At 45.0% G+C, this 14,735-nt stretch overlaps 1 protein-coding gene across 9 annotated transcripts in view; it reads right to left on the reverse strand.

The window, feature by feature from the left end:
• Nucleotides 1–14,735, reverse strand: part of SPECC1 (sperm antigen with calponin homology and coiled-coil domains 1) — a 155,724-nt gene that overhangs the window by 59,295 nt on the left and 81,694 nt on the right. For all 9 annotated transcript variants that reach the window (XM_039507551.1, XM_039507553.1, XM_039507555.1 and 6 more), the window contains 4 exons: nucleotides 5,775–7,348; nucleotides 2,748–2,955; nucleotides 2,016–2,089; nucleotides 481–659 (listed from right to left, as the gene is read on the reverse strand). In XM_039507551.1, the coding sequence (XP_039363485.1) occupies nucleotides 481–659; nucleotides 2,016–2,089; nucleotides 2,748–2,955; nucleotides 5,775–7,348 (2,035 nt within the window). The remainder of the gene's footprint in view (nucleotides 1–480; nucleotides 660–2,015; nucleotides 2,090–2,747; nucleotides 2,956–5,774; nucleotides 7,349–14,735) is intronic.

Here is a 14,735-nt window from a genome sequence, read left to right on the forward strand (position 1 = left end):
TTTTCATCTCAAAATAGGCAGCTAATTTTCAGCTTGTCCCATGAGATATGTTCAGCCATCCTAGCGTCATTGCAAAACAGCAAGGGCCTTAACCCAACTGTGCAGTCAGTTATGGAGGCAATAATACATTGCTCATCAGAGTCCAAAGGACAAAGCTGCAGGATAAATACTGGTGACCACTCTTATTTAATCATACTCATCTGTGTATAAAGATCATTGTCATCCACACAAACAGCTGAAAACCTTAGGGCATCTAGTCATTAGGGAACCCTTACAAAGCCTAAACTCATGGCCCAGTTGGGGGAACTGGAGAGCACCTAAGAAAGACAAAACCAGAGACAACTTAAAAGAAGACAAAACCTGCCAGAGGGATTAAAACCAGACAACATACACATCTGGGTCAATCAAAGTTAGAGGCAACCGTCTGCATGCACGTTAGCTGCCATAGAGACAAGGACCTGGCCCTTGTGAGCGACTGACCTGCTGCTGCCCTGCAGTTCCTCCAGCTCCTTCTGCAGCTTGGCACTTTTCTCCTCTTCCTCCTGGAGCTTCCTCTTCACCACCCGCAGCTCCTGCTGAGCCTCACACTTGATATCATTGGCTACCACCACTGCAGTCTGTAGGTCAGCTTGAAAACGCCTCCACTCCTCTGCATCTTCCTAGAAAGGGCAAGTACAAATATGGGCTGAGCACTGTGGGGACTGTCCCTACTAGAAATGGCCACATCACACATTGCAAATCTCTTTCTTAGTGATCACTGATCACTTTTGTTTTGTGTGTCAGAGTTTCATGATGATACTGAGGTCGCAACAGATATGTGCCATTTGGTAATGACAGGCTTGCCCCAAAAAGAACTGACACTAATTTGTGTTACCTTTTCCATCTGAAAAAATAATCAGAGCACTTATTACCATTATCCACTTATCTAACAATCTTAGGGTTGCGATAGCACTGGTGAGCACATATTGCTGTGGAAAGATGTGCTCCTTTCTGCTTCATGTCCCATCATCAGCTATACAGCACTGGCCATCCCAAAGCAGGGGAAGTTCATGGAGAAAGAAGCACAAGTATCCTGAAGACCTGGACTAAACCACTGCAAATTACAGGAGACTCATCCTATTCCTCAGCTCCCTCATTGACTGCCACACCTGCTTCCCCTTCTTTGGGGAGAAAGGAACTGAATAAAGCAGAAAGCATGTGCTCTGATATTCAGGTATCAGATGGAGTTGGCAGTTCCAGCATTTTTGGTTTGTGCATATATTCCCTCTGGAAATCACAGCTGGAGACGAAGGGCCATAACTCAACATAAATGTCCTAGTGATGTCAGTAGGACATCTGCATGTGGACTGATGGCCTGGGATGGTTTTTTATATGGAACACAGACACGTGGACAGAAACACGTCTTCTTTAGGTCAGTAACAGAACTTTAGCAAGCTTGTTCTATCAGCAGCAGCAAATGGGCTTTGCCTGTTGTGATGGTCAGTAGCACAGTTATTTAAAAACTTTTCTCTGTATATTAGTTAGTTAATATTTGTACATAGCTTTGAAATGTAATGTGCTACCTAGGTGCCAAGGATTATTAATTGCTTGTAGGATTTGTGTTTCTTAGATGCTAATGTAACAGGCAGCTCTTCTGGGCCTGTTAAATGTTGCTTCACATGGACGTAGAGGCCTGCATCAGATATAGACTTGGGCTTATTAATCCTGGTCTGGCAGAGGCTTATGGGATCTGAAAAGAGACTGATGCCTCTAAACAATAAATGTATTGCCAGGTGCTGCCCAGCCAAGCAGTGACACTGCTATCAGATCAGCCTGGATTGTACTTTGCCTCTCAGACAAAGAGAAAGTCAAACTCCGCTGAGAGTGAATGGCGGGAGTAGGGGGGGCCTTTTTTAAGATGTTTTGATAGCCGGGAGATGAGTCTTCTGAAATGAAATGTGGTGCCTGGCTCAAAGCCAGCATTCAGATGAAAACCCATCTGCTGCCTTCACCATGCTGAGGAATCTGATCATCACCTTTATCTGCTTAGTCAGACCCTTCAGCTGCCTCTCCAGATCCAGCTTGTGCTCTTCTAGATTCATCACGTTACCTGTAAATAGTCAAGATGGGGAAAACTATTAGCAACGTGATGCCCAGGGTGAAGAGTGGGTGAGGTAGAGGGAAGCAGCATCCTTGATGATACCCATGGTAAAAGCCATTACTGAACCATACTCTTGTCTAGAAGACAGTGGATTTAACAGTCAGAAACAGCCTTACATTGAATAACCATGTTCTGGGCTTTGTCTCAGATATGGAAGCTTATAGGACTGTATACACATTACATATTCATTGGGGTTCCCAACTCTAGATAAAAAGTTTAGAAAGTGAAATGTGCAACTCACACCAGCAGGTGGCACTTTTCCATTCCCATAACCACCACCGCCACCTAGCTCTTCTATAGCCCATATCACTAGATATTGAAATATTTTACAAAGACAATAAACTCAGTTTAAAAGCCAACATCTGGACATGGGCAATATTCCATTCAGCTGAAGGACAGAGCGTTTGGAGATCTTCATTACTATTATTTCTACATCGCCACATGTACGTGTAGTGCTTTATACACAATAAACACACAAGTCCCTGCCCCATGCAGACTGCAGTCTACATTGATGAGACTGATCGAAGTGGGAATTACTAGACACCCTCCCTTCCCTGCACTGCTGCAGGCTGTGCCTCAGCCTTGGCTCTGGGCCTGCTCCACCTACTCTCCAGGTCACTGATGAGCTGGTTGTTGTGCAGTTTGATAGCACGTTGCTGCTCCACCTGGTCCTCCAGCTCAAAGATGGTCTCCTTCAGGTTTTTGATCTCAGACTCATTCTCAGAAGTTTTCTCCTGCAGCTTCAGGCTGGTTCTGCTCAACTGTTCAGCCTGTCGGTCATACAGCTCCTTCAGCTGACCACATTCCTTCTCCACCTGGAAGAAAGGAAAGAAAGCTGGAAGTCTGAGCTCACTGACAATAAGACAGACTTTAACGGGTGATCTATGCACTTAACAGGATTGGCCCAACGTTCTAGGCACTGCACAAACTCAGGAGTTCCAACGCATCTGACAGTGAGCTCCAGGAACTGTGCATGAGCTGTGCTTTGTCAACACTCTTTTCACAGCAGAAAGGTAATAGTAGGAAGGGGCAGGAGAGGAAATTAAGTCTGCTAGATGAGAGAGAAATTACGATTCTCAATCAATCACTGCAGCCAAGGTATAGAGCAATGCCTCCTCTTGAAAGTTCAAAGCCTCTAGCCATTCCATTGCTATGCCACATTAGGAGAGTGATAGAGCTCGCTGGGGCCTAGAAACAGACCCGTTTGTCTACATTAACCATTTCACTGCTGCCTCATGGCATTTGCAGTGGATTGTCAGGATGTTCGTGGTAGATCTGGCTGCTCCAGGGTAAGTGCACTTCCCAGACATACTGCATCAGGAATTACTAAAGGTGTGAATGCACTGCAGTTCAGCTGGTCAGTTTAGGCACAGAGATCAACAGCAGTGCTTCCAAGGACAAGGGAACTGCGGGGATCTCTGAGTAGAAAACAGGGTTCTGGAAAACTGAGGCACATGCTGCCAGTTCTGTGGACAGAACTGGCAGAGCTTGGCTACCGGGAAGCCTTAGAGAAGCCTGTGGTCTTGTCTGAGTGTCACAAATGGCAAAACAACCTAATTCAATGGAAGGGAAGAGTAAAAAGGAGGAAATTTGTGGTTTAAAAATTAAGCAATAAAAAAAGCAATACAAATTTAGTGCAGAATCGGAGCATTCAGCAGTTTTTCATTTATTCTTCATAAAGCGTAGCCCCAGTGAACACGCCAAAGCATTAGGGAGTCTCCCCTACTGTATTTCATTTGCTGTGGTCACCTACTCCAGCTGAAACGACATCTGGATTTCCTAAATCACTCAAACCATAGAGGTGCTTTTTGGCAACGCTCACTTCCTCTCCAACTAGTCAGTTCCGCAGTTCTTCCCCACGATCCCCTCCCCTGGCCAGGAACCATGGCAGACACTGATGCTCTCTCTGCAGTGGTGGACATTAATCAGAGGCTTGCACTATAGTTACACTTGCTCTGTGACACCCAACAGTGCAGCTACACTCTGAACACCTGGGCTCCGATGGAAAATGGAAACAGTAATGAGTTAGAATTGCTGGGGACTGAGGATAAGGGGAAGAAGTTATAAACTACAGAACTTGGAGAGGGAAAACTGCTCTAAAACAAATTGGTTCTGTAGCCATTCAATACTTCAACGCACAGCGCTTGATTTCAGTGTTGTAAAACATCACACGTGACATGCATTTAAAGAATTGATCTGGAATCCCAAACACTGCACTAATAATGTCAGTTACACTATTTTCTGCCCTGCAGAGCAGGGGCGGCTCCAGGCCCCAGCACACCAAGCACGTGCTTGGGGCGGCATGCCGCGGGGGGCGCTCTCCTGGTCGCCGGGAGGGCGGCAGGCGGCTCCAGTGGACCTCCCACAGACGTGCCTGCGGAGGGTCCGCTGGTCCCGCAGCTTCGGTGGAGCATCCGCAGGCACGTCTGCGGGAGGTCCACCGGAGCTGCGGGACCGGCTACCAGTAGAACGCCCCCGCGGCGTGCCGCCATGCTTGGGGCTGCGAAATGGCTAGAGCCGCCCCTGCTGCAGCGGGATGGACTCAGTTTATCTAACAGGACTTTTCTATCTCCACCAATTGTCATACAGAGACAACTTGGGATCCTTGCCCCATGTTAGTGGAGTCATGGATTCACATCAGCAGGCTATATGTTAATTCCCACAAGGCAAGGTGCTAGCTACACCACTGCTATGTTGCCAGATACTATTCAGGACCACTACATTACTCTTCCCTGGAAAGTCCTTTACCTCATCTTTCACCACCCAAGCACCCTGAAAGGCAGAGGAGACATACTGTCTTGGATGAAATCATACAAAGTCAAAGTCAAACAAAGACCTTCCACGAATAGGACCATACTAATTAAAAATGGAAATGACCAAACAGACCATCAAGTCAATTTCTCTACCAGGCAGGATTTAGTCCTCAAACAGACTACACTCAGTTTTAGCCAAAAGCATATAAAATTGCTAATGTGCTAGCTGATACTTCATATCTGAATTCAGTAGGATGGTCCAATATTATCATATTCATGTTTTTACAAAGTCTCATTTTGGGCTTGATCCTGTATCATTTTGAGTCAACTGACTTGAAGCCATTGACTTTAATGGATGCAAGATCAGACCCTTTGTTCTCATGTCAGTAACACTGGTAGGACCAGTCATTTGATTCACTACTTGGTAAACCAACTGGTTCCATGATTCAGCCTGACTTTAAAATTTGCTGTTCACTAACCATCAGTAATTTAGTTCTCTTTGAGTACAGAAACCTGATACTAGGAATGTATGCTTGTTCAATCAGGAAATACACCCAATATCATGTGACCTATGAATCCAATCAAAACTAACTAGTGTAACTCAAATTTCAAATCTTGAGTACTCACAGTGAACTGCTCATAAATGATCTAGAGACCAGGAATTAGTCCCCAAATAATTCTGAGTGAATAAATTTGCAAAAATCCTACATTACCTGCACATTTGTCAAAGGAAAAACTTAACGGATTAGATTATTCACTACGAATTATTCACTGAGCTCTACTTCATTACTGGTCTTTGTCTCATGAAGAAACCACTGTATTGGTTGGTAGGGGAGGGCGGGCATACTGTGGCACTGAATGTGAATCTATTTTTGTCTTACCTTGGCCAGTAGACCCTGGACATGTTTTACTTCGCTGTTTGCCTTCAGCAGCTCTTGTTTGAGCTCTGTACAAGCTAGTTCTAACTGATCCTTCTCTGCATGAGCCACTTTCAACATCTCTTGCACCTCAGAGTTGTCAGTAGTACATCCCATTGCATTGATCTCTGCAGCTTTTTGTTTCTCACTGTCTAACTGAGTTTTGAGAGATCCATTTTCAATCTTCAGGCCTTCTAAGGCAACTTTACAGTCCTCTAGAGTCTTTGCCACCATGCTGCTGTTCTGTCGTTCCATTTCTAAAAGCCCACCCAACTTCTCATTTTCCTCTCTCAGGCCCTTGATCACCTCTTGAGCATCTTGGTGCTCCCTTTCTAAGCTCCGTAGGCTGCTGGATAATTGTTGCTGGATGTTGAGCAGCTTTTCTCTTTCAAACTGTGCTTTCTCAAGCAATTCTGTGCATTTCTGCTCCAGTTCAAGGATTTTCCCCTCCAGAATTTTGGTTTCTTCATTCTTGGATCGCTCTTGTAGGAGAGTCATCAGCTTTTCTTTTTCTTGACTAAGCTGTTCTGCTCTCTCTTTGTGCTGATGAAAGGAGGTCTCCAGCAGAGCTTTCTCTTCCACTAGCTTCTCGTTTTCTGCTGTCAGCTCCTGCACCATTTGCTGCTGGTCTGACAGCTCCTGCAAAGTGGCTTGAAGCTCTTCTGCTGTGCTGTGGTGGTTTTCTTCCATTTTTTGTATCTTCTCCGTCAGGGAGGCCACAGAAAGGTCACTAATGTTGTTCGGAGAACTCCCTGTGGTGGAGCATCTGGAACCCTTGAAGGGGTTGCTGTTTGAGGAGGTTGGCCTAGAAGGTACATCTGCTATATGTTCAAAATCGGATGCATCGGGTGACAAGGAGGCTTTAGTCACATCACTGCTAGAAGAACCTGACTTTCGCACTGCTTCTCCATTCACACGCTGTCTGGGCTCATCTGGTTCACCTCTCAATAGATTTTTTGTTGGGCTTCCAAAACTTGATTCTTGAGTAACTGGGGTTGTGAAGCTGCTGTCACCCCCGCTGCTCGTTGTTGTGTCCGAGAGAGGGGAGTGCTCTAGATAAATCAGTTTCTCCTTCAAAACCCGGTTTTCTTCCACCAGGCTAGTAAGCTCTTTTTGAAAAGTCCTGTTCTTTTCCTGAAGAGTCTGTATTAATGGGTCTATGTCACCAGGTGATAATGGTAACGTTTCTAAATTTTGATCTGAAGCACCAATCCCTTCAGAGTTAACTGACCCTTTGTCTTTGCATTTCTTCAGCTCACTCCGGAGCTTGGTGATTTCAGTGTCTTTTGTCTTTGCTTCTGCCAAGAGTTCCTTAACCTGGGACTCCAGAACTGCCTTGTCCCCAGTTTCATTCTCTTGCTTGGACTTGGCAGAAGGACGCAGGTGCTTGGTAGGGGTGGGCGTGCCAGAAGAAGTTGGGCTGGGCTGAGTTTTCCTGGTGTTGGCTGGACCACGCAACACAGCTCTCTCTCTGGAGACAGTTGATGAAATTTCCCGAGGAGCCGGAATTCCTGTGCGCTTCGCTGATGAAACAATTCCTTAAAGAAAGGCAGAGAGAAGAGATGAGACAAATTAGTAATTTCTTATGTGAAACAAGTCATGTGACAACAAAGTTATGGCCTATAGCTGCCATGGGAAAACACCTGGATGTCTGAATAGCTTCAGTCATGGCTGAGGGTGTGGATTTCTTCATCATGAAAACTTGTATTAATTTCACATTCCCTCCTCCTCGGGAAAGGAGCAGTCTGCCCAACTCCTTCCCACTAGGCAGCATAATCTGTAGCTGCTTCAATATATTTTTAAAGTGCAATGACAAATTCCATTGTGTTAATTGACTGACAGAAAACAATGGAGTCCTTAACTATTTTAATTATATTATGTTAACTGTATTGAAATGCTTAATTAAAAACTGACGGTCAGTTTCTAGAAGAAAACCCCCACTAATCTTGGATGAGTTTCTGACTTTGGTTGTAAAACCAGGTATTACCAGCACACATGAAATTTATATATTTACATTTTAATCAATTTATAAGGAACAGTTTTAATGAGAAGGAAAATTAACCAAAGATGAGCAGATAGAGATGGCTAATGGGCCAAGGATAGATTTCTATTAGAAGAAATAAATGAGAATCCGTTTGCAAGGTAGAACTTATGTTACTCTTGGACCTCGAGCCCATCTGATTAGCACTGATTCTCAGCATCTTTAATGTAGCAATAATCCACTCAGAACTCATAAAAAAGGCAGATGGCACAGGGCGCTTATGATGCTGAAAACATCCTGACCTGTTTGGTAGATGGCCTATATTTTTTCCTGGTGTGAACGAGCAATTATTTCAAGGTATTTTCTTGTGAACCACTTATGATAGAAATTAATTGCATACCTCCAATGGAAAGCTGGCAATCCCAGCTTTCCAATAATAGATTTAAGTTTTCGCCATCTTTGGTGGTGCTTCATGCTCTTAAGACCACATTAGTCCAATTATACTCTTACATAGCTACTTGTTGAATAACATCCTGACCTGAGATCTAGCCAATGTGCACTGAAAAAGGGTTTAAATTCTCATGTAGAGTTAGTTAAATGGGGCCTCTGGAGCAGAGAAATTCTTACCACTGGAAACCTAAACACAAACACGAAGAAAATTCTGATTCTGCAGGTTCTCGGAAACACAGAAAACAATATGGCGAATTCACCTAGAACTTTTTAGCATTTTAAAAGCCCTACCAGCCAATGGGATGGATGACAAGGAGACAGGAAGGAAGCTGATGCTGAAATCTTCATTTCCAGTCTAATGACAAAGTTTTACCTGCTTACAAATTCACGATATTTAAAATGGAATAGTTGAAATTCCACAAAAATTCTGGAAGTGGTGAAGTTACTGAGACCAGATCTCCATAGTTAGGTTAGGAAAGGGAGCTCTGGGTATGGAGGCAATCCAGGGTCTGTTATGACAATTGGGCCTACAAATTTACCTGAATTGTGAGTTCCACCGTAAAAGCTATGTAAAAGTTCGTAAGATGTTACCATGAGCTATAAAGACAAATGTTGATGGGAAAAGGTACGAAAGGGAGACAGAATAACTGAGTTAGTCTAAACAAAAAGGCCAAGTTAATATAATTCAAGGACTGTGTTTAAATTATGCTTGTTAAAAGATATGGAGCAGGAAGCTAATGAGCCAAAACTGGTATGTTAGATATTGGGCCTAATTGGTGGACAAAATAATGAGGGGATGGGTTATTTCACCCATCACTTCTTTTTTTGGTCCTTAAAAGGGAGATTCTGTGCGGAAGTGATGAAAGAACAGACAGATGCTACTGGAATAAGCTTCACCTCATGGCTGCCACCCCCACTGATCCTGGGACCCCAGGCCTTCATCACCTTAATCCTAAGAGGTGTCGTGACCAGAACAGGCCAGAAACAAATGAACCCAAATGACACTGCAATCCCTGCTGGCTCCAGCTGAATCCCAAACACCAAACTAAGATGAAACAGGATTGAACTTTAACAAAAACATCACCAGCAGCAGCTCAAGCTCATTTCAACCATAGGGTTGCCACCTTTCTAACTGCTGGTAACTGGACCCCCGAGGCCCTGCCCCACCTCTTCCCCCAAGGCCCTGCACCTTCTGTCTCTTCCCGCAATGTCCTGCCCCTATCGCTCACTCCTCTTCCCAAGCCCCACCCTCCCTAATTGCTTCCTGGATTGTCTCTACCTCACCAGCACCCCACGCTGGGCTCCCTCTGCTCTGGGTCTGGGACAGAAGCTGCTGCAGCCTAACCAGGAGCCTGCCTTCAGGTAAGAGGTGGCCCCAGCTGAGCAGGGGCTGGCACGGGCTAATGACCCAGCGCCTCCTCCCACCCCGTGGTAACTTGGCTTTTGTTGTCCGGTCAGTACATCTGACTGGACACTTCCGGGTCCCTTCTTTGACTGGACATTCTGGTAGAAAACTGGGCACCTGGCAACCCTAAATGGTACCTGGACACAAAAGCCAAAACCCGAATGGGTGACAACCCTACTCAACCATCTTCTCTTTTCCACGAAGGACAGTTATTACCATCTTTAATACCATCTAAGAGACTGTCAAACACAGGAGTTTTTCCTTCTAAAACTCTCCAGCTAAAGGGAAAGGGAACAAGGGATGTTGTCGAAATGAAAGCCTTACTTAATACTTTACATTTCAAATGTTGTAACTGGTTTTCCTTCTTTTCTTTATCTTTAATAAAAGGTTAAAATGATTTTTAATGGTGTTTGACATGATATTGAGCAGACTGAGGTCTCTATATCATGCCCCGAACCTTGTTTAACACTGTTTAATGTTGGATAGTGACTGGATTATGTTAACACCTTTGGCCCATTTATTCCATCTAACTTAATACAACAGTCCTCCTAATGGGCTGTTAGTCACAGCTCTCAGTCTTAACTACACTTTAGAACACAGAATCCACGGGTGCCAGAGAGAAGCATCATGGGTGCTCAAAGCCATGGAAGGGTTATCAAGGGAATGATGAAAGGAGAAGAAGTGGTTTAAGGCTGGCACAGGTGGCATGGCACAAGGGAACTATTACTTTTATTTTATAGGTAGAGAAACTGAGACAGGGAGGTTAAGTGGCGTGCCTACGGAGAAAAAGAAAGTCAGTAGCAGAACTGGGATTAGAATTCATGGAATTCCTGACTCCTTAAGCTACCTGGCCTTGTAAAACACATACTCCACAACAGAAAAGTGCTATTCCACAGAGGACATGGGTCTTATGTTTTGATATAATTTAAGAGATGTAGGAGGAAAACGTTGAATGCAGCCACACAACAGGGTCACAGTGAATCAGATGCTTGCAGCAGAGGGGAGTTCTAGGATCTGTCTCTGAGTTAGTGCTAGAATCAATTACGTTTTACAGAATTTGGAAGCCTCTCTCCAATGACACAAAGCTCTTATGAATTCTAAGGGCAGATAACACCAAAGGGAGAGAAGACCCTAGAACTCAGTGCTTGGATCAGAAGCAGTCAGGTTGCAGGATTGCATGACTGCTGCATTACACAGCAGGCAGATTCCAAATTCGCTCAAAACAATTTTCCACACACTGAGAAAGCCCCAGTGTGGCTCTTGCATTTTAGCCCTGCATGGCACCGAAGAGTTAATGACGACCACACACTGTTTGCTCAGCAGCTCTTTGGAGAATGCAATACATTTATAAACCCCCCACAAATGGGGACATCTCCTCCTTTCGCGATATAAATGCCCTGCAGCCAGCACAATAAACACAGAGGGGACAATGAGAGGGTTGAAGAAAAAAGACCCCCTAAAACAGAGAGGGGACTTTGCTCCAGAGAGAGCACAGTAACAGCTCTGTGTTATGTTAAAGGCACGATAAGGCAGAAGACAAAGGCTGCAGTGTTTATGGGAAGAGATAGCAGGAATATTCTGGCTGGACTGCAGGCAGCCCACACAGCCAGGCTACATTTAGTCATCTACAGCTGGAGAAGCCAGCATGCCACGGCGGCTCTCAGCTCCCTGGTGGAAAGCACAATGCAAGCAGAGACTATGTTTTTTCCTTTCCAATTCAAAGGGCCACAGGTGGAATGCTGGATATTAGAACTCATTTTACACATCACATTATGGGAGTGCGGGCCCATTGCTTAAACCATGGGAGGCAAGGGCTCCCACTTGCCAAGAGCTGGCATTTCTGAACTGCATGCCCACTGAGTGCAGGGGAATCATAGAATCATAGAATTCAAGATCAGAAGGGACCATTATGATCATCTAGTCTGACCTCCTGCAAGATGCAGGCCACATAAGCCGATCCACCCACTCCTTAGCAAGAGACCCCTGCCCCATGCTTCGGAGGAAGGCGAAAAACCTCCAGGGCCATTGCCAATCTTCCCTGGAGGAAAATTCCTTCCCGACCCCAAATATGGCGGTCAGCTGAACCCCGAGCATGCGGGCAAGACTCTCCAGCCAAACCCTCTGCAAAAGGTTATATCATACCATTGACCCATTGTACTATTTACCAGTGTTGCACTTAAATGACCTATTGACAAAGCCCGTTATCCTATCATACCATCTCCTCCATAAACTTATCTAGCTTAATCTTAAAGTCATGGAGGTCCTTCGCCCCCACTGTTTCCCTCGGTAGGCTGTTCCAGTATTGCACTCCCCTGATGGTTAGAAACCTTCGTCTAATTTCAAGCCTGAATTTCCTGACTGACAATTTATATCCATTTGTCCTCGTGTCCACATTAGCACTGAGCTGAAATAATTCCTCTCCTTCCCTGGTATTTATCCCTCTGATATATTTAAAGAGTGTAATCATATCTCCTCTTATCCTTCTTTTGGTTAAGGAAAACAAACCGAGCTCCTCAAGTCTCCTTTCATACGAAAGTCCTTCCATTCCACGGATTATTCTAGTGGCCCTTCTTTGTACCTGTTCTAGTTTGAATTCATCCTTTTTAAACATGGGAGACCAAAACTGCACACAATACTCCAAATGAGGCCTCACCAACGCCTTATATAACGGGACTAGCACCTCCTTATCCCTACTAGAAATACCTCGCCTAATGCAACCCAAGACCGCATTAGCTTTTTAACGCCACATCACATTGCCTACTCATAGTCATCCTACGATCAACCAGGACTCCTAGGTCCTTCTCCTCCTCCGTTACTTCCAACTGGTGCGTCCCCAGCTTATAACTAAAGTTCTTGTTAGTCATCCCTAAATGCATAACCTTACACTTCTCACTATTGAATTTCATCCTGTTACTAATACTCCAGTTTACAAGGTCATCTAAATCTCCCTGGAGAATATCCCGATCCTCTTCCGAATTGGCAATACCCCCCAACTTGGTGTCATCCGCAAACTTTATCAGCCCACTCCTACTCTTGGTTCCCAGGTCAGCAATAAATAGATTGAATAAAATCGGACCCAAAACCGAACCTTGAGGAACTCCACTGGTAACCCCCCTCCAACCGGACAGTTCCCCCTTCAATACTACCCTCTGCAGTCTCCCCTTTAACCAGCTCCTTATCCACCTCTGGATTTTCATTTCGATCCCCATCTTTTCCAATTTAACCAGTAATTCTTCATGAGGTACCGTATCAAACGCCTTACTGAAATCCAGATATATTAGATCCACCGCATTTCCCTTGTCTAAAAAATCTGTTACCTTCTCAAAGAAGGAGATCAGGTTGGTTTGGCACGATCTACCTTTCGTAAATCCATGCTGTAATCTGTCCCAGTTGCCATCGGCCTCATGCTCCGGAACCACTCTCTCTTTTAAGATTTTTTCCATGACTTTGCATACTACAGATGTTAGACTAACAGGCCTATAGTTTCCCGGGTCACTTTTTTTCCCCTTCTTGAATATAGGAACTACATTAGCTAATCTCCAGTCAGTCGGTACAATCCCCGAATTTAGGGATTTATTAAAGATTATCGCTAACGGGCTAGCAATATCCCTCGCCAATTCCCTTAATATTCTAGGATGAAGATTATCCGGGCCCCCCGATTTACTTCCGTTAAGCTGTTCAAGTTTGGCTTCTACCTCAGATACCGTAATGTCTACCCCCATATCTTCATTCCCATCGGCCCCTCTATCACTATTCCTTAGCCCTTCATTAGCCTCATTAAAGACCGAGGCAAAGTATTCGTTCAGATATTGTGCCATTCCAAGATTATCCCTAATCTCCACTCCGTTTATAGTTTTAAGCGGTCCCACTTCTTCTTTCTTTGTTTTCTTCCTATTTATATGGCTAAAAAACCGTTTGCTATTGGTTTTAATCCCCTTCGCTAGGTCCATCTCCACTCGTCGCTTTGCCTTTCTCACAGCTTCCCTGCACCCTCTGACCTCAATAAGGTAGGTTTCCTTGCTGATCCCTCCCATTTTCCAATCCTGGTACGCTTTCTGTTTTTTCTTAATGACCCCTCTAAGACGCTTGCTCATCCAGCTTGGTCTAAAACTGCTACCTATGAGCCGTTTCCCCCTTCTCGGGATACATGCCTCTGACAACTCCTGCAACTTCAAGGGAAGAACAAGGCCCTTGGTTTCTATGCACCAACACCCAAGACTCGAACGTGGGGGAAATCAAATGGTCTGTGACATGATACAAGTGTCACTTCCAGCTGCGGAAAGCTCAGTACAGTTCTTTGTGGCTGAGAGGGGTAAAGACGTCCTTCAGCTCACACCTGGGGGACACAGCTGCCCATAGCGAGCGAAAGACCTTGTCTGAACCTTGGCTGAATCTTGCACACTCAATGGGACAGTATACACATACCCGATGCACCAAGTAGATGGATGCCTTCTGCGTGCATACCACATACAGCCAAGCAAACTATAAATCATACCACAGATTTCAGAGGTAAAATATGCATTACACATGAAAACAGACGTGCTGGGCACAGCCAAGGAATGTACCCTCCTGGACTGTTACCGAACATGGGGGATCCCACAGCCACTTTCTAACCAGAGAGATTTGGGCAGGGCAGGGTGTTCAGATTATTTCAGTGTAAAGCAGGTATCAAGCAACCCACTCTTTGTGGGCTTTGTGCAAATCTGACCAAGGCAGCACAATCATCTCTCCATCTCAGGACACGTGAGCCACAGTGAAATAGAAATGGAAAAGGCAATACTGCTTGCTGGCAGAAAGATTCCTCACCACCTCTTCAGGCATCATCACTGTTGCGATCCCAGCACCTGGACTTTTCAAGATGAAGCTCAGATGGATCATTTCTTAGCCATCCAGTAGCTGAAGTTGTACATCTGTCTGATATCCATGGGTCTGGCCGGTGTCCTACAAGCCTGGCTCCCAGATAATTTAGAGCCTGCCGTAGGACCACTCAAAGTCAGTGATGTGACCTGGTCATCACGTCAATACATGGCGACCTTGTGTCACAATGGGATGAAGCAATGCCGTCACACACTGATGCAACTTCATGGTG

The sequence above is a fragment of the Mauremys reevesii genome, linkage group 20 (genome assembly GCF_016161935.1).
Source record: "Mauremys reevesii isolate NIE-2019 linkage group 20, ASM1616193v1, whole genome shotgun sequence".
NCBI classification, from domain to species: domain Eukaryota; kingdom Metazoa; phylum Chordata; order Testudines; family Geoemydidae; genus Mauremys; species Mauremys reevesii.